Source organism: Cynocephalus volans, chromosome X, assembly GCF_027409185.1.
Source record: "Cynocephalus volans isolate mCynVol1 chromosome X, mCynVol1.pri, whole genome shotgun sequence".
Lineage (NCBI taxonomy): Eukaryota > Metazoa > Chordata > Mammalia > Dermoptera > Cynocephalidae > Cynocephalus > Cynocephalus volans.
Genome location: NC_084478.1, coordinates 60,681,146 through 60,705,789, shown reverse-complemented (window position 1 = coordinate 60,705,789; position 24,644 = coordinate 60,681,146). Strand labels below are relative to the sequence as shown.

The 24,644-nt window shown below is 41.8% G+C and overlaps 1 protein-coding gene across 1 annotated transcript; it reads left to right on the top strand.

The window, feature by feature from the left end:
* Positions 1-526: 526 nt before the first annotated feature.
* NDP (norrin cystine knot growth factor NDP) lies at positions 527-9,987 on the top strand. The gene is made up of 2 exons (XM_063082986.1): positions 527-700; positions 9,760-9,987. The coding sequence occupies exons 1-2, from the start codon at positions 527-529 to the stop codon at positions 9,985-9,987; spliced, it is 402 nt and encodes a 133-aa protein (XP_062939056.1).
* Positions 9,988-24,644: the final 14,657 nt, after the last annotated feature.

Sequence of the window (24,644 nt, the reverse complement as noted above, 5' to 3'; positions counted from 1 at the left end):
ATGCTATGACCAGAACCACGTGTTTAATCTTTACCATGAGTTCAAACTATTCTTGCCCCTAGGAACATGGACTCCAGCAATTAAAGTCAACATGTGCTTTCATTAAACCTTGTGTCCGCCTCCAAATGGTTATAAATATGTAGCATAAGTTGGGGTGTGTGTGTGCGTGAAATGGATGACAGCTTATACTAATCACACTCTAGAAACCAATATTCTCCACTCCAAATGACATGGAAAAATTCTACTCAGTCCCTCCTGGGTTCCATTAGTGTTTCTGGGTAAATATTTCTGGGGAAAATAATTTCTGTTTTTATTCCAGCTGTGTGGCAGATCCTGGGATGATGGATTGCAAGTGCAAAAAGTAAGACAAAACTTCAGCTTACAAAGGACAATGACAACCAGAAAGCTTCAGCCAGATCCTGCCCTTTCCTTGAAAGGAACTGGATCCTAGGAGGTGAAGGCATTTCCAATTTTTTGTCCTCTGCCTCCCTCTGCTGTTCTTCTGGAGAAGTTTTCCCTTACAACAATGAGAAATCATGTACTAGCTGCATCCTTTTCTATGCTGTCCCTGCTGGCGATAATGGGAGATACAGACAGCAAAATGGACAGCTCGTTCATGACGGACTCGGACCCTCGACGCTGCATGCGGCACCACTATGTCGATTCTATCAGCCATCCATTGTACAAGTGTAGCTCAAAGGTAAGACCAGACCGAGGTCTCTGTGAGGGTAGCATTTCCCCTGGAAACAGGAGAGAAGCCATATTTCTTTTTTTTTTTTTGTCTTTTTCATGACCAGCACTCAGCCAGTGAGTGCACCGGCCAGTCCTATATAGGATCCGAACCCGCGGCGGGAGCGTCGCTGCGCTCCCAGCGCCGCACTCTCCCGAGTGCGCCACGGGCTCGGCCCAGAAGCCATATTTCTTTCTCAGGGGACGGAGGACTGTGATCACAGCCCAAACTTGAGCTGTATGGCTGGCCTGCAGGGCTTGTGGGAGAATCGTGCTTTGAGGGTTTCCCATCATGCTTTGCACTTTTTTTGTCAGTAAAGCTGCCTAATCGACCGTGTGCACACCCATCCAGTGGGAGGTTTGTCTTTTGTCCCTGGCTGTGAAATTTATGAGCTGTAGTGTCCTTTTTCAAAACAGAAAAATGGAGTCTACAGGTTATCGTAACTCCTACTTCCAGCAGAAATAAAGAGGAAGAGAATGCAAGGAGAATGGGAATGAGCAGTGGAACACACTTCTTGGAGGGCTCTTCAGAGGGTTTCCTGGTGAAATAGTTGGTAACTGGCTTTGTGGTCCAAGTCTCTCTCCATGTGCCACATTTACGTTTAAATGATTCTAAAAGATAAGATGGCAATTTGATCATTTATAATTTTTACATTGGTTAGCCAAACTACTAGGTTGCGTGTTTCCGGCAGAGGCAATCTATCCCTCAGTGTTGAGACGAGGTCTGCGAAGGAACATCACGCTTGAAAAACCACCAAGGAGTGGCCAGTCACACGGACCACCCAGAAGGGAGGCACATTATAAGGAGGAATGAACTCTGAATGAGAGTTCTCACGACTGTCACTGCCCCCAAACAGTCACATGAATGAAATTTGTCTTTACTTGGTAAATAAAAATTTGTTTAGCCCAACCTCAGAAGCTTTCACTTTTAGTCCTGAAACTAAAACCATTTAAACATTCTCATATGGCAAGTATTTTTAAAAATTACCAGTATAATTAAGATTTTTTTTGTAATAACCACTAGAATTAAGACCATATAAGTCAATCTCTCCACCCTTCATTTAAAACATTAGGACTTCTGTCTGCCTTTAAAATTTCCATAACTTCTCTGATTATAGCTCAATGATGATGGCTTGTTTTAATTTGGGGGAATCAGAACTTGAGTTAAATCGCTTTAACCATTATATTAATACAGCCTATGACTGTGGGAAAAAATAGAGATTTTCCACTCGAGAAAAACTTACTGGCTCTCATTTGTACTTGTAGAACTAAAAAAGGAGTAAATAGGTGAACGTAAATTTTTGCAAGGCTACAATCCCTTTTTAGGAAAACTAAAACAAATTGAGGAGAAACTATGAGAAATGTTTTTACAACTGTGATCGCTCAGAAATTGTAGGCCCGAGTAAAGGTTGACTGGAGCAATTATTAGCTTCCCCCTGCCTCCCCCTTTAGAAGCGGACAGCATTGATACTTAGTGTTTCTTACTCCATGGATGGTTTCTCCCTCTGGGGAGTTGTCTGTCCTCTATAATCATGATTCTTTAAAAAAAAAAAAAAAGGAATTAAAATTATTTCAAAGAAAGTGTCGATGTGATGATAGAAAGGAACAGAGAAATAGGAGCATCTAGAAAAACTAGAAAACAATTCGGGAAGATTGGGTGGAATGATGAAGGAATGCCTTAGCAAGTATCACGTTGACCTAAGGAAGGTCAAAGAAGAGACGTTGTTAACTCAAACCCTACACACTCTCAGTGTCTGAGTGTGAATCTTAGAAACAGACTTCAGTCTACTTTTGTTCACCTTTGTTTTTTCCAGAATACCATGGCAAATAACAGCGCAAAATTGTGATAGCAGGAGAAATGCTTGTAATTTCATGGGAACAATCTGTTTTCAAACATCCCGAACTGTCTCAAATATAGCAATAGTTTTATGTAAATGGTGCTTATAATTATAAACCTTTCTTCTTTGGCCATGAAATATGCCTGGCAGAATCTCAACTACCCAGACCTTTTCTGGATTAGATTTTCTCTACGTATCCAGGAACAAAACTGTTTTTCATTTGGAAATATTCTATAATTCTTAACTCTCACAGACGCAGGCTGATCTTCTCTCTAATGGGTCTCAGATCAATTAATGAAATTGTTCGCCTTTAGAGACTTGGGATAAAACATTTAGCTGGTGTCTAGAATTGAGCCAACAACGATCTAGAAGAGGGTAGGGTGGAATTTTTCTCTCTACAAAAATTTTCTTTCAACATGATGTTCAAGGGCGTTATTTAGCAGACATGCTCCTACCGTTTGCCTGCCAACTGTTAACACTTCCTGACTTACATTTATCCAGAGTGTGGCCTTGTGAAGACAGATGTGACCCTAGCTCAGGATGACAGAAGGAAGGTCAGAAAACAGAGGGCATCTGCTTGAACACCTAATATGTGTCAGGCACCTCATACTGTATAATCTGATTATTCCCAACAAACCTGTGATGGCAGGTGTTATTATTCCCATTCTACCCATAAGGAAAACAGAAACCCGAGAAAAGTGTTAAGTAGGTTACTTGATGCCATATCGCCAGGGAATGGCAGTGTCTGCCTCGAGGCATTCATATTGTGACCACTTAGACCTTCATATTGGAGGAATGCAAGTAGAATGTAGGAGTCACTGTTTAGAAGTCCAGGCTCAACTTTTGATCTGCTGGCAATAATGATTTACGCTCAGCAATTTTTCTAGAAAAAAGAAATAGCAGTGAAAGCTTTCCTGGGAGACTTCAGTGAGGCTGTCTGTTCATCCTAGCCCTGAATTTGCAGCTGGTCAGTCCCAGGGTCCTGTTGCCCATCTCCTAGCAATTCAAGAAAGAGCTGAGATGGAGTTAGGTAGAAAAGACTGAGCACAGTGGCCCTCTAGGGAGGACAGTGTGGCCACAGATTAGTATCTGCCTGGTGGCCTTAAGTGGTGGCACCTCCTGGGATTGGGTACTAAAGATCCTGGGAGTGGTAGGTTCATTTACAATCTTCATGGGTGTAAGGTAAATGCGGGACATAGACCTATCCCTACTCACTGTGCATGCCAGAGTCCCCCCTCTCCCCGGGAAACTACCCCTGGCCAAGGTAGTTACCCAAGGAATAGTATGTCTCCTTTAAGACAAATGGAAGACAGTAGTAAATAAATTAGCATGTAAATGGAGTTAGAACACTAATGTTAACTACTCTGGAGCCAGGAGGTAACAGGTAAGTTAACTTATATACTCAGCCAGATCTCCTGCGAGCTCTGAGTTGGGTGAGGATCTACACATAAGCACACGAATGATTTACACCTCTCCTTTGATCTGTTCACTATATAACTGTAGTATGTATCCCATGACGGGGCAGGATTTCTAGCTGACCAGCCACCTTCAGCACCTCCCGTAAGTCTAATAAACCGATGTCTCTACCTACTGGCTCGGGTGACTTCTCTGGAATAGGCAAACACTATGTGAGTGCCCTTTCAGATTTGGGGTTCCTGCGATGCAACAGGAGACCAAGTTTCCCTGAAATTTTGAGTGAGTAAGGGCTGTGGAGCAAACAGGCAAAAGGTCAGTGGTTAATGGAAATGGGCTGCCTGAGGAGTCTTGAAGGGAACTCAGGCACCTCAGGCTTTGAAGTGAGACAGACCTGGTTTCCAATTCTGGCTCCACAGCTTGCCAAATGGGTGACTTTGGGGAAGCTAAGTAATTTCTGGGCCCCTCAATTTTTTCCCATGTAAAATGGAGCTGTCTACCTGAGGATGTGGGTATGAGTGTTAGTGATAATATTTGTAAAGCATCCAACACAGTGTTTGGCATATAATAGACATTTAATAAAAGATGTTATGATCTTGCTGATGAAGTTATAAACTGGGCAGGTGTTTAGACTCACTTTTCTATTTCAGTCACTACTGAGACCTCAATAACTGTTGGGATCTCCTATAGCCTTAAAGGATTAGGAAAATGAACCTCATTGTGGTTCTTGTTAAATACAGGGTGAGGCAGAAGAGCAAAGTCAATGTAAGCCACTGCGATGGGTGCTAAGAGGGAGGCCAAAAGTCAGAGAGAAACAGACTGTATTGTCTGACCTCCCTTACCCAGTGAGTGACGAGTGGGAGATGGTAACCCCAGGCCAGGGCATGGACCCAAACACGGATCGGTAGTCTGAACTCTTGAGAGCCATAGGAGTGGGTGGGGACCCCAAGGGGCAACAAAAAAGGAGAAGGAGGAGGAGGAGGGTTCAGAGGACAAAGCCTAGGAACATTCCCAGAGGAACAGGGGCCTGGTGTGCGAAGGACTGAGCCTCCATGTTGGGAGGGAGCTGTTAGGACCCCCAAGCCATCTCCTACTGCTGCCCATGAAGCTTATGGTATGATCGAGGAAATGAGGAGAGTCAAGAATATTGAGTTTATAACACAATTGACTACTTGAGAGATACGACATGATTTTTAAAAAGAGTCAAATTTATACAAAGTGCCTACTATGTGCAGGCGCTGTGGAAGGTGCTGGAGACACTAAAGTGGAAAGAAAGAAAAACAAAAGGACAAAGTTTTTGCCTTCGTAATATTTATAAGTAAGCGGGGGAGAGAGGGAAGGGAGGTTCTGTGTGCAAAGGCCTCTTCATGTCTCTTTGACTGGTGACCACTCTGGCTGGAGTGAGCTGGGTTCCCACCCACCCTTTCAAATCCCCACCACTCCCCATGCCACTTTGTTCCCCTGGTTGCAATTTTGTTGGTGCCCTCAGCTTGACATGGACCCTTTGGAGGTTGACCTGGGTCCCTGGCTATTGAGGTTGCTGATGAGGGAAGGGATGGGAGAAGCATGGGGGGTCTTGTTTCGGATAAGAAAGGGGTGCTTCAAAAGGTGCCATAGAAATAGGGGAGCACAGTATTCACTGCTGAGAAAAAGGCGAAATGTGCTTCCCACTCAGTTGGGGCAAAAGAGAATAGCCAAAAAAGATGCTCTAGGTGGGTCTTTATTCTGATGCTAATGGAGATATCTTATCAGTCATGGCTCTTGGAAGATCCCGCTCCACATTAGCTTGGGAGTGGTGACGCCATGTCTCAGGAAGCCCCTAAGAAAAAGGTTAGACGTATATGTATCTTGTAATGACATGGTCAGGGCTCCCAGAAGCAGGTCAATGTAGATTAAAAAGGGTGTGAGTTGGCGCAGGCCTCAGGAAAACATCTTAATAGCATGAGGCAGGTATTGTAGTGGTTTCCATTAAGAGTTTGGTTTGGGGCAGACCTGGGTTTGATGCCAGCTCTGCCTTTTACCAGATATGTGAGTTTGGGCAAGTTACTGAAATTAAAGCCTCAGTTTCTTCATCTGCAACAAACCGTCCAGATCAGAATAGTACCTTTCTTCTAGGATTGTTAGGAGGATTGAATGAGATAACTCATGTTGTAAGCACTCAATAAATGCTCTTATTAACTAAATGATCACTATCTAGTAGTTCATCTTGAACAGAGCCCTCAAACTTTAACGGGTACAGAGCCTTGCTACTCAAAGTGTCATCCCAGCAGTACCAACATCAACTAGAATATTATGAGAAATGCAGAATCTTGGGCCCCAGTCCAGAACTACTCAACCAGAACCTGCTTTTAAACAAGATCCTAGCCGATTCCCATGTACATTCCAGTCTGAGAAGCTCTGGTTTGGAAGAGGTCAGAAGATGTTCACGAAGTACTGAAACACAGGTGAGGCGTGACAGGGGTTAAAATGTACACTATCAAAAGTGAATCTGGAAAGCAGATGGTTATTGCTTCCATTCCTGAACAATACCCACTTATGGATCTTATCTTCCGAACTCCCGCTTTGCCCCTTCAACACACATGCACAGAACAGAGATAGATTTCCTTCTAGTTTCCAGCTTTGAGCTGAGATCTATATACTGAGATCTCTGAGAGGGAATGCATGTGTGTTGAGAGCATCAAGGGTCCAATAACTGTCTCTTTTTTGAAGAGAAGTCATTTGAATTTGGCCAGAGGATAGATAGGTGGGATTTTAATAGGCAGAGCCAGGTGGAAAGAACATTCTTGGAAGAGAGAAGACATGAGCAAAAGCAAGAAGGTGGGAAATTGGGGTCAGTTCCATGGGCTCCAAAGTAGCTAAGCTTGATCAGAGTAGGGTGTGGGTGATGAGAACAGGCATAAGACTAGAAAGATTTGGGAAACCCGGGTCACGGAGGGCCTTGACTCCTGTTCAGGATTTTGGATTTTATTATGAAGGCTAGGGACAGCCACTGAAGGTGTTTATTGTACATGTCTGTGCATTCTCCTTGTGCGGAAAGTCCAGCTCGTGAGAAAGAGAGGCCAGGCCGGCCCAGGTCTGGTGGTCTTGGAGGTGGCCCAGGTCCTTTAGTGCTGGAGTTCTTGTCCTTCAGAGTGGGCTGGAGGTGGAGCTTGACATCCTGAAAATTTTTAGTGAAATCACAATCAGGTTAACTCATCTACAAATGGCCCTACACTGCTGACTTGGTCATGTTAAGACAGTGCTCATGGCCTGGTTAGTTAGGTCTATGTTCGGTTCACCTGTATATGTGTCATTTGGGTATGATGCCCCATGTTGTCTTTGGCCCTTCTGAATTGTCTGTTGGCACAGGTTCATCATATCTACCCAGACTGAAACTAGACCTTTACAGACTCGTGACTCTTTGAATAACCACGTAATCCACCTAATAGATTATCTAGATTAGAGATCAGCAAGTTTGGCACTACTCCAAGGTGACGTGTCAAGCAGCTCTTCCCATGTACTGGCAGGTGTGGGGAGAAGGGACTAGGGAAGACTTTGGACTCTCTCTCATTAGAGAGATGGTGGGGGGCACTAGGGACTGGCCTGTGTCCTACTGACCTATGGTATAATCTCTTAAAATCTGTTTCAGATCATGTTTATTTTGCCTACCAATGTGAAGAGCAAGCAGGATAGAATCAAAAGCTTTAATAAAATCAAAACAGCTTACAGCTGCCATTTTTTCTCTGCCTCTGTGATCTTTCAGAGAAATTAAATCAGCTGGTCTAGTGCAGCTTATTCCTCCCCAAGCCCTGCTGGGTTTATTCCTAATATCTCATATTCCCTTGTTTCATATTCCTTTGTTGGTTGCTAAGTGATTGCTGGATTTACCCCCAGCATCTTCTCAGATAATGACAGTAATAATCTATAATTATTAGGAGTCATTTTTTCCCCCTTTTGGAAAGATGGGCTGGCCACTTCCTTTTTTTTTTGGTGGCTGGCCGGTACGGAGAACCCAACCCTCAACCTTGGTGTTACAAGGCTGTGATCTAACCAACTGAGCTAACCAGCCAGCCCTGCCATTTTCTTCCTTTAATCCCTGGGTTTTAATTCTGCCCTATACGATTATGTCAGAGATAATAGCTGGTGAGTATTTAATAATAGCTGCTAATTACTCAAAATCATAAGGTAAATGTCAAAAAGTTTCATGCATATATATGTATCTTTTAATCTTTCATTTAAACAGTTCTGCTTGTTATGATCTTGTTGCTGGTTCTGGAGTTATAGTACAACTTTTTCTCCATCACCTAATATGCAAGTTGCCAAGCAAGACCTTCTAACATAAACATGGACCAATAATTTCAGGTTCCCCACCCCTGTATATAGGGTTACATAGCTTAGTGACTGAAACTGCCCCACTCTACTCCACCCAAGACTTCTACTCACAGGATACCAGGACATATGTATAGGATACACAAATGACCATTTTGTACATCCCCTTAAGTTATATGCAAAATACTGAGTGTGTGCTTATGTACATTTTTCTGGGGATAACTTCGGTGGTTTTCATCTGATTCTAAAAGGAGTCTGTTTACTACAGCCAGATTAAGAGCCACAATAAAGGGCACAAAGCCTCTGTAACTCCAGGCCAAACTTTTGGAAATGGAGATGGTCAGAATAGTTGCAATCTAATATTAGCCCCAAATGGCTCTGAAGATGCAGATGTGATTGCACACATCTCAGGCTCCTTCAGTGTGTAAACCCTGGAGTGTGATCCCAGGGCCCCAAATGTGCCTCAGCTCTACTTCATCCTGTTGTCTCAAGTTGCAGCACCTGGAGTATTTCTTCCATAGGCATGGCTCAGATTACCCCTTTTTCTTCTGCAAAAACCATGTTCCTTTTGTTTAGTGATTCCCTACTGTATTAGTCCATTTTGTGTTGCTATAACAAAATACCTGAGACTGGGCAATTTATAAAGAAAAGAGGTTTATTTGGCTTACAATTCTGGGACTGCTGCATCTGGCATGAGCCTCAGGCTACTTCTACTCATGGCAGAAAGTGGGAGGCAGCCGGCGGGTACAAGCAGATCACATGGTGAGAAGAAGCAAGAAAGAGGGAGAGGAGGTGCCAGGGTCTTTTAAACAACCAGCTCTCATGGGAACTAATAGAGTAAGAACTCATTCATTACTTCCCCCCAACTAGGGAGAGCATTAATCCATTCATGAGGGATCTGCCCCCATGACTCAAACAGCTTCCAGCACTGCCACATTGGGGATCAGATTTCCACATGAGTTTTGGAGGGGACAACACATCCAAACTCCATCACCTACCAATTCCTTTTTCCTGTAGTCATTCTTTATTTACTGCTTGACTTCAATTTGGAATGGCTTTCTGCAGTTTGCTACTGGTAGAATGGCAATGCATTGGGCCAAAAATAGACCACCACCTGCCAGGAGAAACTTGTTTGTTGAATTTTATCTGCGCATCATGGTGGTGAGCCTCGTCCAGTGGTTCTATACCCTCAGTGCACTTCGGAACCACCTAAGGGGCTTTGTGAACCACGAAAGCCTGGGTTTTACTCCCAAGAATTTCAATTCAGTTGATCTGAGATGGGGCCTGGGTGTTGACATTTTTTTTTTTTTTAAGTTTATCAGGTGATTCCACTGGACAACCAGTGTTGAGAGCCACTGGTTGAATCCAGCAGGAATTGGCAAGGAGCGTTAGGGTTTTTCAAAGGATGCTGTGGTACCTGGATGAGGTTTTGGCATCCCCACAGGGTAACCACCTCTTCTTCTTTTCCCAGATGGTGCTCCTGGCCAGGTGTGAGGGGCACTGCAGCCAGGCGTCACGCTCAGAACCTTTGGTGTCCTTCAGCACTGTCCTTAAGCAACCCTTCCGTTCCTCCTGTCACTGCTGCCGGCCCCAGACCTCCAAGCTGAAGGCGTTGCGGCTGCGCTGCTCAGGAGGCATGCGACTTACTGCCACCTACCGGTACATCCTCTCCTGTCACTGTGAAGAATGCAGCTCTTGAGACCAGCTGCTGAGTGGCTTCTGGATGGGACAACTGCAAGGGCAGCTTAACCAGCCTGGGAAGGACTGGCAAGAAAAGAGTTAAGGCAAAAAAAGATGCAGCAATTCCCACAGGATTCTGCATATTCTAGTAATAAAGACTCTACATGCTTGTTGACAGAGAGAGAGACTCTGGGAACTGGTCTTCAGCTCCCATCTCCTTTCCCTGGTACAATTTCTTCTGGTTCCTTTTCAGATTCAGGCATTTCCCCCCTTGGCTCTGAATGCTGTTTGGGTTTCCAACAATTCTGCATTAGTGGGAAAAAGTAGGCCCCCGTGTAAGAGTGTGTCAGGCTGTCACTGTTTGGTGCATATTAGGGAAGAATTTGGTTTGGAAAGCAGAAAAGCCCAATTCTTTTGGGGACATCTTCTGGGTTTTTTTTTTTTTTTTTAATCTTGTCATTTTGGTTTAAGGTTGCTATTGCTGCTAAAGGATACCAATTTGAAATTCCAGACACCGAGCATGTGGATATGTTTAGCTAGGTTTACTCATAGCCAGCTAACTGACATTAAAATAACTAACAAACGGATTCTCTTCTGTGATGCTGGAACTCTCAAAAGCTATAATTATTATTCAGAAATGACTTTTGGGAAGTAAAGGCAGCGTAAAGAATTTGTCACCGGAAGGCTCTTGCAGATAAATTATGGTAAAATTTTGTAAGGGAGCAGACTTTTAAAAACTTGCACAAATACGGATCCCCTGCACAGACTTTGGAAAAGGCATATGTGTACTAGCGGCATGGAGAATGCACCATACTCATGCATGCAAATTAGACAGCCAAGTCTGAATCCATTCGTGGGGGTGCTCTAGCTTTAGCTGTGTCACGAGCATCGTTCTCTAACATCTACTTGTCCATATGCAGCTTGCTGCCAAAATGGTGGCCTGGCACATCTTCTGAACATTTTGTCCAAATATATTTTGGTCCTTGAGGCTCAAATTTTGAGTTATTCCCATGTTTTGAAATAAAAAGAGAGTATCTTCAAAATTTTGTCTAAGTATTGTTTTTTTCCTCCTCAATGTCCTGCTGCAATGTGGACTGTAAGATACTTGTAGCTAGTGCTTGAGCATCTTCTATGTTGTGGGGGAAGGGTCCAAAAAAAAAGAAAGATGGGGTCCAGAATGTGTGGCAGGGGCATTTATTAAAACCAATGTACTAAGGGGGGAAGGGGCTTATGAAATTTGGCTACTTGTCTCAGAATACAGCTTATTGAATGTACACAAAATCTATTGCATTCTGGCTTCCTTAGATGCTATGTAGTGAAATAGAGAAGTCATCTTTTTAATCCCTTCAGTTTTCTCAGAAGAGAATAAGTATCCATAAGTGAAGTCTGAAGAACCAGCAGGAGTACAAATAGTTCACAAAAATGTGTCATTGAATGTCCAATGCTCCAGGTCCAATGGTACTACTGAGCATTACGAGGATACTCTAGCATAGTGCTATGTCCACTTTAGGCATCTCAATACTAACCCAGGCTTGTCAATTCAGTTTCCAGGGCAACCTTGACACCATGATGTCCTGGCTAACCAGAAATGACAGCACTCTCCACTGTTAGTACAACCAACCTGTGAATTACTCTGTAGAGATGCTGTTTTGTTTACTCTTTGGCACAGCTTTCATACCTTTTTGAGACAGCCAGAAGGGTTAAATTTGTATTTGTGGCTTTGAAACAGAATGAGACTAATGCTATGAAGCCTTGACCTTGATCTTAACCTTCATGGTGACAGAGCCAGCCAGTCCACTAAAATGGAGGGTCTATTTCTTCTGAAGGCAATGTGAAATGGTAATTTGGACCATTGCATGAAGAGAGATTTTGTCATAAAAAGAATCATAATTAATTCTGAAAGTTAAGTGGTTATAATTCTTAACTGATAAAACTATTGACTGCTGGTCCCATTTATGGCTGTTCTTTCATGTTACTAATCAAAAAGTAGAAATAATACTTCCAGCTTTAAAATGTCTCCTCTTGGCTTTGAAAACTAAATTTGCTTTGAGAGTCTATAATACATCGTATATGCCCCAAACTCCAGTCTACATTTCCTACTGATTTGAGACTGGCGGGGGAAAGGAGTATGACTCACATCTTCCAAATTCTCCAGAAGCCATAGAAATTAGTCCTTCAAATCCCATTACATGGTTTGTTGTCAGAGCTTTCCCCATGGAAATGAGCAGAATATGCTTGGAGCATTAGAGAATCATAGGACAGGGGCATCAGGAAGACCAACAGAAACCACTCATCCTCTTCTCTCCTTAACTGTAGGAGCAAATGGAGGCCCACAGAATCTAGAAACTTGCTCAAAGTCACACGCTTAGTCTTGGATTTGGAATTAGAACCCAGGCTTCCTGTTGTCCACAGCTCTGGGTGCCTCCTGTCCCTTTCTCCTGCTAGCGAAAGGAGCCTCACTCCTTTCAGGATTTTGGATACTGAATCTGGTTAGTGGGCTGAAAAAAGAGTGTGGCGAGACAGGGGGGTAAAGTTTAATGGGGGCATAACAAGGCTGAGAAAGAGAAAAAAAGAGTTATATTTTCTCTAAAGACCTAAAAATAGCCCTGGGAACCTAGAGAATTCAGACATTATTGGATATTAAGTTACTATGGAATTTGTATTATATCTTTTTAAAATTAAACACATTTAGCCTTATTTTGGTGTCTACCCCTTAAGGATTGAGAGAGAACCAAATGAAAACATCGATCAGTTAAAAACACTACTCCTGGAATGTCTAAGGAATGTTCACTCGCCTTCCCCATTTACTGTGTATGTAAAAAGGGAAATTAAAATGTTAGAAAATGTCTAGAAAAAAAGGGAAATTAAAATATCTTAGAAATCTGTATGATAATTGATAATGGTAGAGGGCAAGTCTCTTGTAAATCAATCTTACCCTCATTATTTATAAGCATTTAACAATAATGAGTTAATACTGCAGTGGAAGATAGAGGGGTTTATGAACTTACTTGATTTTCTTAAGATCCCAGCTTCCCAATCCCTTAAGTCTTATATATGTGGTAAGCCCCTGAACTTTCCCAGAAGCTTAGAATGAAGGACAAATCAATCGTTCTTGGTCCTGAGAAAATAGTGGTTGAATTTCTTCTAAACTCAAGTGTTTGTTAGTCCACCCAAAGCATTATGTTGTATTAGATAGAGCAGGCTATATATGCATTAGGACTGGGGAAATGTTGAATTAAGGTGATTTCTTCCTTGTGACCTTGGAGGAATTAAGGTACAACTTTTCTTTCGGTCACTTCTTCGGGCCCTGTTGAAACATACCCAGTTGAGCAAGACAGCTGCTTAAGGTGGAACACAAAATGTGTGGGGGCCGGGGTGGGGTGGGGGTGGGAAGGCTTAGGTCAGAAAGGGAAGCTTTCTTCCATGCTGCCCTCTCCATGACTCCAGGGCAAGGCACATCCTGGTGGACAGACACATCCATCCGTTCCCTAGAACAGTGGAGAGGCTCAGGTCTAGGAAGTGTTCTGGCAATAGCCCTATCCTTACACGCCGGGAGGAGCTCTTGGCTTAATAATGCTTGTTTCAATGCACAAACAGGCACCCAGCAACACTTGCTGAAGGATAGCATTTCATGGAAAAATAACATCACATCCCAACAAATCAATGTTAAAGCCCCCCCCCCTTTTTTTCCCGTAAGTCCTTACTATATTAATTGCATGTTTTGGTATATTCCCTCATACATTTATGAGAACATAGGTATTTTCTTTTATTCTATTGTGAAAGTAATTCAAAATGTCTCATTAATTAAAGTCACTCTCTGTCCTCAAATATTAATACCATCTTCTCATGTGGTACAAAGAACATTTTAAATTTGATGGAGATGCATGCCCCAAGTTCCCCTTCAAGGAAGGGTTTGTTGTGTCAGCTGGTAACCCCTTTTCAGGGACTGTCTCAGCTACAGAGTCATCTAGCCCAAGGACATGCTCTTCAAGGGGTGGCCCATATCCAGTGCCTGATGGAGGCTGGGGTAAAAAGGTCTGGCTATCTTAGCCCAATGGAGGACATAACCAACACTCCTTGTTCCAGAGCTGACCACTGGGTGGCTGAAGTGTGCCACCTCTACTTCCTTTTCTACTTAAGCTTATGTCCTCACATTGCCTGCCAAGCTGCTGATCCCTAATAAATATCCCACACAACAAACTCCATCTTAGCATCTGACTCTTGAGAACTGAACCTGCAACGGTAACTTTTACATATTTATTGGCCTGTAAAAGGAAAAAAGTGCATTACTTTTGGATCTAAGCCATCTAGTCTCATTGTGTGGTCCATAATATTTAAGGGTTTGAATCAATGTTTCTGTTTCCTTAAATGCATAGTTTAAAAATATGTGCCAGTGCCTACTATGTGCCAGCTAAAATGCTAAATGCTGAAGACATCGAGATGAAAAAGTCATAGCCTTGCTTCTAACATGGGCACAGGCTAGACAGGGTGAAAGATGCCTATAATAAGTGCACTGATGACATATAGAGATAATCCACAAAGAGATAATCTGGCGTGCTTGGTTTTAAAGCGGCCGTTTTAACATAAAGGGATATGACTTAATAACATTAGTATTCATACAGCACTTGCACAGATAGTATCTCATTCGGTTCTTAAAATATCTTTATGGGCTAAGTTAACTACTACAAAAGCTTCTCAGATAAGAAACTGGAGCTCATCTTCTGACCTCAAAGTCTATACTTTCTGTGCTATTCCCCAAACCTTCTTTTTCTTTTTTTCTAAAGCATGTGGACAGAAGGAAAGACCACCAAGCCATCTTGTGATGGTGTCTGTCGGTTCCCATCAGCAAACTATGATCCCAGAATGCAAGGAGCTTGTTGACATAAAGCATACAGAGCCTTGGCCTGATAGAACTTTATAGAATAAACTATTCTGACATGAATTTCTGGAGAAAATAAACACATTCCAAATTATATATGAAACGAAAGCCATGCTTGTGAGTTTAAAACTCTATCAAATTTGGCTGTAATCTTTTGAATAGCTGCAATGTCCTAGTGCTATAACATGTACAATGTGAGTGTTTCAGGTAAAAATTGTTGAGAGTTGAACATGGGTCACTAGAAGCAGTTTGATTTGTGTGGCATGTCATCATCATCATTGTCACTATCATCATCATTATTAAACTTGATTAATTAATAGCATATAAAGAAGCAGACATTGCATTTAGCACTTTCTCAGCTTTACCTCATTTAATCCTCCCAAAAGCCCTTGAGGTTAATATTAGCCCTACTTTACAGATAGTATGAATAAGTGCTTAAGGTTCCTAATCACCTCAGCTTTTTTTTCTTTTTGTATCCCAGAGTTTTTCTTCATTATCTTCAAAATGATCACCCAAACTAACATTGCCATCTCATCACAAAGTGTAGACAAAGTACGTTTGCATGCATATGTGCTCTGGAAATAAATTTAAAGAGGTAAGTTGTCTCCTTGTAAGAGCTGACGTCCTAAACCCTGCTTGTGTTTTTAAATACCTAAATTTTTAGCATTGTGTTCTCTTCAATCTTTGGTCTACTCTAGCAGTGTATTTTTTCCCGTAATCCTAACATATCCAATTATTTCCCCTTTTGCATAGGGACAGTCTCCTTTTCTTTCCCTTTTTTGGTCTCCACAACTCTGTTTGCAATTCATGACTCTTTAGGTAGCCATTGTTGGAAGAAGCCACAAGCAACCATAGCACTAACAGAATCACTGGTTTGAAAGGGAACATGGAGGACATGTACTCAGACTCTCATTTTACAGAGGTTTTTGATTCTCTGTATCCTGAATTCCTGGCTAGTGCTCACTCCACTGGCTAATGCTAAGTTCTTGATTCTTCTTGCATGACAGTTTCCCATGGACAACACTGTGATTTTTTACTTTGTTGTTGAAACCAACATATTATGAATTTCTTTGACTCTTCGTCCACTTTTATCTGTCATTTCATAGTGCTTATCATTGTACGATAAGGACATGAACTCTGGGACCAGACTGCCTGAGGTCACAGGCCCCTGCTCTACTATTTCTCAGTCAGGTGACTGAGCAAATTCCTTGGCCTCTGTGTACCTTGGATTCCACATCTGCCAGGTAGGGATGAGGATAATATGTATATACTTCGCGGTACTGTCTTGAGGATTAGATAAGCTAATACATGATGCGTAGAGAACTAGAACCATATGTGGCACCTGCTAAGCACTCATGAGTAGGAGCTACCATTCATTCCCATTATGCATTCTTAGTTTGAATGTGTAACTTCTCAAATATAGATTTGGTTAAGTTGAACGTTTTTCTTATGCCAATGTTTTCCTCAGCAAAAGTTATGCATTTTTGAGATTTCTTGTTGGATTACTCTACAGTAAAAAGTTTTCATTTTTTAAGCTACTAAATTAATAGAAAATAATTAGAGCTGGTTGTTAATTTACAGCTTAAGTTTTAGCTTGTGCATTCTGCCTTCAAATTATATTTATACTAGTAGCACAAAACGCTGATGAGATCATTTTATGTGTTACCTACATGCCTGAATCAGGCTTAGATTGAAACAAAACAAGCAATGAAATGTGCAAGTTTCTCAATACTTTTTCTGGGAAATTATTTTACTTTTAAATAAATCCAATTATTTAATCCAATTATTCTCAAAAATACTATTCACCCTTAACAATTTCTCTAAACAGTGAGAATTAATGACCCTATTCTGAAGTATGTTTTGATAGCGGTCTGATGGAAGAACTTCATGAAGGTAAACCTTTTGGTCAATTTTAAATTTAAGAACACCAGAGAGTCGGGGACTATATTTTCCACCACAAGGAAGGGAGGATTACAGTAAATAGTGCAAGTTAATACATCTAAATCACTGATTCCTTACATTAATTTCTATCTTTCCAAAATAGTACAACTATAGATTAGCACAATTTATACATTTTCTAAAAACAGCACAATTATTGATTAGAACAGTTTAATAGATCTTGTTTGTCTCTTACAGTAATTTCCATTTTTCCAAAATAGCAGTCATTTATCCATAACCAGAAACCTTTGTAGCAATCCTTAGATTTGTTTGTTGGTTTTTTTTTTTATTATGAACTAAAGTCCATACTTTACTCACCTTATGTCCTTTTTCTTTCTTTTTTTTTTACAATGTTATTTTTATTTTAGTTTGTCAAGATACACTGTAGTTGATTTTCGTGTCCCTTTACCAATTCCTCCTTTCTGCCCCTCTTTCTCCCCCTCCCCCTGTCAACATCATATGTGTTCACTTGTCTTAACAAGTTCAAGAAATTGTTGTGATTGTTGTGTCTTCTTCCCCGTCCCCTCACCCCCCATTGCAATTCTTAGATTAAAATTGGATAATTACAATTCTATATTACCTAAGTCAGTGCGGCCTAAAAAGAAATGTAATATGAGCTACATATATGATTTTTATCATTTTAAATTTTCCTGTAGGGTACTTAAAAAGTTTGAGAAAAAATAGAATTAAAGGATGATATAAATCTTTCCAGGAACTTTTTGAAGTATACTTGTACTAAAAAAATACAAAGAAACAATTAAAATTAATGTTAACATATTTTACTTAATTGAATATATCTCAAATATTAACATTTCAACATGTAATCAATACGAAAAGATACTAATGAGACATTTTACATTCTGCTTTTTAATACGAAGTCTTCGAAGTCCAGTGTGTATTTCGCATTCACAGGGCATATCAAATCAATAATCTTTTTGAGATTTCATGGATGTACTGAAATCACTGGGGAAAAAGGGCAGATATGGCAGACAAGTCTAAGAACAAGAGAAAGGAGAATGGGCCTGCAGATTATGGGTGAACCAGCTTAGCACGTGGCAAACAATAGCTACGTGGACATTTCAGAGACTTTATTGCCAACGTGGTTCTGCCCAGAAATCCCCTCAGAGACAGCAAACCTGAATGCACCCCTGGCTCTGCCTCTAACTTACTGCATGATCCCAAGCAAATCACCTAGGCTTTCTACTTCTCAGTTTCTTAGACCAGATTGTGAAGATCTCTTCCTATATCGTGAATATTTTTTCTACACACACACACACACACACACACACACACACACACACACACACACACACACACACACACACACACACACACACACTCTCCCCTTCTAACACTTACCTGTTCTCAAGGCAAAGGGGCTTTTTTAAAAAAAAGCTATTCTTATTTTATTTTTACCAGTAAGAAACCTTATATTTTTGGCTTATTAGATTTCTCCATTTTCCCTTTTCTTCTTTTCAAGTGTTTGCATGGGTGATGTTTTATGTACGTGATTAAAAATGGGAGTTCTATAGTAATATCATTAAAATATTGCTTTGACCAATCGGAGAACATAGTTAATTTTATTATTATACAGGGTAGAATTGCTGATAAGACATCATTCACTTTGAGAGTCAAAAAAGTGGAATGTGGCATATTTTATGAAAACTGTGTTAGATTTCTCCTTTTCTTTTCCTTTCGCTCTCCCCTCTCTCCTTTTTTAACAAAGGCCCCAAGCAGTGTACGGAAGGGAAGGGACTGGGGGGTCGCTCAGTGGTGGGTGGTCAGCCAGCCCTCTGCTTTTGCGCATTGAAGCCCTGGAAATATGCCAGGGGTCTTTGAGGAAAAAAGAAAGAGATACAAGCTTTTAGGCAGAATGCTCATCAATAATTAAGTTGTTTAGTTGCAGGGCCATCAAAGGAAAGCTTCAAATACCCTGTTAGCAAAAGCCACCTATGCTGAGAGCAGAAGCAGGGGACAGGAGGGGCCAGTGGCAGATACTCAGGAATCAGTGGGCAGAGAAGACGTTTTGAAAGACAAAGGCAAGGCCCTGGGCTAGGCGTCAGAGGTATCTGGCAAGCGTTTGCTGCGCCTGAGACTCAGGCTTGTGCTCAGGAGCAAAGGCCTTCAGTCTTCCTGCGCTGCATCGCCTCAACAGGAGGGGCTGATTTTCAGTTAAGAGGCCAGTGACATCACTCCTAGAATCTTCACTCTGCATTAAGTATGGAGCTAGACATGATGGGCCCACTGTCTAATTTAATCCTCTCAACAATGTGGTTGTTAACCGCGCTTTACAGACATGGGAACCAACAGTTAGAGAGGATGCACAATTTGCCCTGAGTCTCACGGCCAGTACCGGGTAGGGGCAGACTTTGACCATAGATCTCCCTGTCTACTGAGCTTATGAATCCTTTTCTTTTTGCTCCACCCACCCCTCCCTCCCCCCACCTACCTATATTTGACCCCCAGGCAAGGCACTTTCCCACTGGATGATTGCAGCAGAGGACCTGGGTCGGGATCAAAGGCCAATTCATTCTAAAAACCACCTACCACACAAGTCTTTTATAAGACCAGCCCCTATTTCTAAAAGGTCCTTGGGAGCCCTCCAGCTTCTAGGGACTCTGGAGACTCCAGCTAACCACTGGGGTCCCTGTAAACTTCCCAAGGAAATTTTAAGTCAGACTTTCCTTGTCCTTAAATTTAAAGGATTTGGGTGAAACTTGGCTGGGCTTAAGAACTCCATAGCACAGACCTGCCTGGATTATTTTATTTTGCTCCATGCAGCAATATGAAATAGAGGTAAGGGACCAGGCCATCTACATCACTTTCCCAAACCCAGGGCCACAATGATGTCAGAACAGGAGGGGTCCCTAGACAGACTCCTGTTGAACAAACTTGTTTTATGAATGAGAAGCTCAGAGAGGTTAAAGTCACAAACTTAGCACACAGCAAAGAAGGACTGGATGCCCAATCTCTTAGGCCCAAGCTAATGGCTGTTGGATATCTGTCCCATCCTTCCCCCACACCTTTCTCTTCCCCATGCACGTGGCCAAATTCAGACTAGGCCCACTGGCAGAGTGAATTTCCTGAGCTGAAATAAAAGGGCACCTACACAAGAAAGCGGGCCAACCCAGCTTCTGAAACACATGGCCTACTGTTTTATCTCTTTCAAACAGGGAAGCACTGCAGACAATATGCACCTCCCCCGGAATATAACCATCACAGATGCACAGCACAGTGGCCTTACTGCTTCATTCCAGGTAGGCAAAACTTCTCGGAATGTCAGTCCCCCAAAGAATTATATCATCAGAACAAACAGTGTATTGAACAGCATGAATAATGGCAAGACATTTGGTATGTAGCCTTTAGATGGTGCTAATGGTCCATTATAACACAGAGTCTGCACGAATTCTTTATACTAAGAATCAAGGAAGTGGATGAGACCTCAAAAGACTAGCTATATTTCAAACCTGTGCCAGGCCAGGGGAACACATCCACAAACAGATTTGGAGGCATCCTGATAAAAATAAATTTCTGGGGCTTTGCTTGTCACAGCAAGATTTTGGCAATGCCAAATGTACCAGACTCTTCTAGGCAGGTCTCATGCAATTCACGCCATCAGTCAATACTTTGAACATGATTGCACATCCTCTGGATTCAGAATTATCTTGTGTCTTTGTGACTTGACTGGAGCTCGTGGCGATCTTGGTTCATAATGTCCAATTGTGTTGCAAGATTGTCGGATGGAGCCACTCATTTTGTGAGACAGTTTTCTTCAGGAAAGTCTCATTCATTCACTTGAGAAAGACGTGGTTGAAACCTACATCATTCATTTTTTTTTTCTGGCTCTGAAAAGAGGGGTGGGAAAGAACACATCACACCATAGCAACCTTTCTATAGCAGGCTTTTATGTCTTATTTCTTCTCTTTTCCACACATTGTGAGTTCCTGAGGCTTTATTAAGCTCGTAGTCCTGCCAAAAGAGACAATACTTTGCTATCCAGCTTTTCTTTGCCAATGTAGTTGGTGACAGGCTGTCATAGTCACACTGAGAAGCCCTGGACATTGTTGTGTAACCCTAACCCTAACCCTTCTATGCAAGAAGGAAAATAACTCCTTGTCCATTCACATGGACGGCTCTGCACATGTGGGAGTTGACATAGGTCCCTGAAGTCAGATGTCACACTTAGCATATATACACGGTGCTTGTGGGGATATGTGTTGGCGTGTGTAAATGAGTGTCAGCCCTGAATTAGAGGAGGAGAATTAGGGAGCAGGAAGGGGGCAAAGGTCAGGGAGGAGGGAGGTGAAGTTCCCATCCAGATCATCCAGTGAGAAAAAAGTTTGGTATATCATGGTACCATTATTCTAAAGTCTGAAATTCCATTACAGTGGAAAAAAGACATAATTTGTTCAGAAATATTATGCCAGGGGCGTAATCCAAAGGGATGGAAATCTTTAGGAGCTAGATTTCAATGTAATTTTAGCAAGATCTTTTTTTCTTTACAGTTTTTAAAAATTAAAAAAAAATTTCTAACTTACATAAGAGTTTCAAGAAAAGTGCAAAAGATTCCTCAGTTGTTACTATTTTGCCACATTTGCTTTCTGTCTCTCTCGGTACATATTTCTAAACCATTTGAGAGTAAGTGGTATTATAATATTCCTTTATTCCTAAATATTTCATCATGCAGTTCTTAAGAATACATACCTTCTATTACATAACCAGGGTAAAATTATACACTCCATACTCAAATTTCAGCAATTATCTCAATAATGCCCTTTATAGCAATATTTTATCCTCTGATCCAGGATCCACTAGGATATGTTACTGGTGATGTTAATAAGTATGAATTTTTAAGATTTAGGATTCCCCAAAATGAAAGAGGCTATATCAAAGATCAAATTTCAGTTTTCAGCTTGGCAAATATGTCACATAGGGGATACCAGCTTGGGGTGTGTGGCAGAATAAATGACCTGTTTAAATAAATAACCTAAATAACCAAAACCCTTATGGTTAGAGGTTTTTGTGTCCTGGGTAGGACATTTTGCCTGCCCCAAAGTCACGAAGATATCCTCCTATATCTTCTTTTGGAAGCTTTATAGTTCTAGGCTTTACATTTAGGTTTATGATCCATCTTGAATAAATTTTTGTGAATGGCATAAAGTAGGGGTTGAGGTTTGTTTTTTCCTTTCCAGTTACTCCATTTCATTTTGTTTAAAACATTGGAGTCCTGCTAATCTTCAGGTATCTTTTATAGATGAAGAGATTTGTATGTATACACGACATTTTCTTTATCCAGTCATCCACTGATGACCACTGAGATTGTATCCATATCTCAGCTATTGTGAATAGAGCTGCAATAAACATGGGAGTGCAGATATCTCTTTGATATGCTGATTTCATTACTTCGGATATATACCCAGTAGTGGGATTGCTGGATCATATGGTAGTTATATTTTTGGTTTTTTTTGAGAATCTCCATACTGTTTTCCACAATGGCTCTACTAATTTACATTCCTACCAAACAGTGTGTGAGGGTTCTCTTTTCTCTGTATCCTCGCCAACACTTGTGATCATTTACAAAGGCAGACTCACAAATCTTAAAAGAAAACCCTCCTTACCGCTTTTACAAATCTAATAAATTGAGTAGATTGAATTGTCTGAAGCATTTTAAAAATCCTTAAAAAAGAAAAGAGAAGCCTGCTTGGGGCAGAACAAGACTTCAACACTTGTCAGCACACTTGTAAAAACACAAGGTACCTAAAGTATAAACACAATGTACCCAAAGTATTCCAATACCTTCCTTGTGTTACTTAGTTAAGCAAGGGGAAGACATTCACCATCTGTTTAGCTGATCTTTCTTAAACATGGAAATGACTGTCATAAAGGAAGAAGTCTTTACTCCCAGATCCCTAGAATCAGAGTCACGGCAGGCCATGCAGGCCAAATGGGGAAGCACCAGGGTTTGTCAGGAGGCAGAAGGAGCAGAGAAAAGTATGGGCCAGAGCCTTTATTGTGGTTTTCATGGGAAGGAGTGGTGAGGCAGGGTAGACAAACTGAGCAGGCTTCAGATTGGGTAGTTTGAATAAACTTGGCAGGCTCTGGGCTACAGGGTGGTCCAGTACTCGGCCCTGGGGTCATTTAGGGCAGGGAGATAGTGTCCCAAACAGCAGGAGCCTGACAAAAGGAGATGGGCAGTGTTATGAATTTGAGATTGGTTGGTTTGCAGCAAGTTGCTTGCTATCTCTAGGAATTAGCTAATCCTGGGAGGTGCAGTCCCTCTCTGGGTCTGCAAGACCCCAAGATGTCAAAGCATCATAAATTGCAAAATTAAAAAACAAACCATGATTAATACACCCTGGGAACCCTACCCAAGATGATGCAGTCAACTATTGAGAAGGACTCCTGTTTTGTGCAGCTTTTGTCTACCATGTTACCTGTCATCTTGGACTTAACCAAGCACAGAAATTTCTGGTTCTAATAATATTATATGACATAGTCATTCTGACCTGAAACGATCCATCTATTACATTAGTTAGGCCCTTTTCCAGGTCCTCTGATTTTAATTCCCATTTATATAATGTCTGGTAATGTCCCACATCAGGGACTATAATATTATATATGAATGGAATTTTGAACCTCATACTCTGGCCTCATTTGTGTCCTTTGTCTCTTTCTCTTTCTAATTCTCATATGCCTCATGAATCACTACATTGTTATTGCTTTATTCACTTACTCATGCAACCAATAATTATTGAGGGTCTGCTACCAGGCACTGTTCTAGGTGCTAGGAATATACCAGAGAACAAAACAGACACAAATTCCTGCTCTTGTGGAGCTTTTATTCTAATAGGGAGACAGATGACAAACAATGCGCATAATAGATAAGTTAATTGGTTCTTACGTTAGAAGGCAGTAGGTGTTACGGAAAGAAGAAAAAATAGGGCAGGAGGATTGGGAATGCTGGTGCTGGTGGGGCTTGAGAGCAATCTTAAATAGGGTGGACAGGATAGGCCTCACAAAGAGGGGAGAATTGGAACACAGGGTTGACATTTACTAATGGAATGACATGATCATATCTGAAGATCAAGGCCATGGCTCTATTGGCTACATCTGTCATCCTCCATAACAGGAGAGGGAGTAAGAGAGGGAGAAGAGACATGTGACTTTTGGGTGAGGTAAGGTGTTTAGATGTTGAAGGCGGTGCTAAGGTGCCCTGTTTGTGAGTCTTTCTGCACATTCTACAGGGGGTGGGGTGCTAGGCCCTTAGGAGCACTGTCCTGGGCTGGCTGCAAAAGATGGAGGCCAGACACAGACACAGGCACGGCAGTCTGCAGCCCATAAGTGGTAGTGGAAGCCATGAGAGTAAACAAACTTTACAAGGGGATCCTGGAGGTTTCAGTCAGAGATCCTGAAGCAGGACCAGGAAAGACAGAAGCCAAGGAAGTGGAGGTTGGAGAGGATCCAGAGGGTGGTCAGCATTGCATCATCCAGCCAAGGATTGTGTGAAGATTGGGGGGTTCAGATGGCACAGCGAGGGAGTCCCTGGTGACATGGCAGAGGGGAATGAAGGCTGCAGATGGAATTAAGTTTGCTAATAAGCTGACCTTTAGATAAGCAGATCACCCTGGATTATCTGGGTGGGCCCAGTGTAATCACAAGGGTCTTTAAAAGTGGAAGAGGGAGGCAAGAGAGTCAGAGTCTAAGAAGGACATATGATGATGGAAGCAAGGTCAGAGTGATGTGATATGAAGATTCAACTCCATTTGCTAACTTTGAAAATGGAGGAAGGGGCCACGAGCCAAGGAATATTGGTTGGTGGTCTCTAAGAGCAGGAAAGGCAAGCACATGCATTCTCCCCT

Excerpts from the sequence above, each read along its gene's own strand:
- NDP (XM_063082986.1), top strand. The coding sequence starts at position 527 with ATGAGAAATCATGTACTAGCTGCATCCTTTTCTATGCTGTCCCTGCTG. Across the intron at positions 701-9,759 it reads TGTACAAGTGTAGCTCAAAG|ATGGTGCTCCTGGCCAGGTG; the intron begins GTAAGACCAGAC and ends TTCTTTTCCCAG.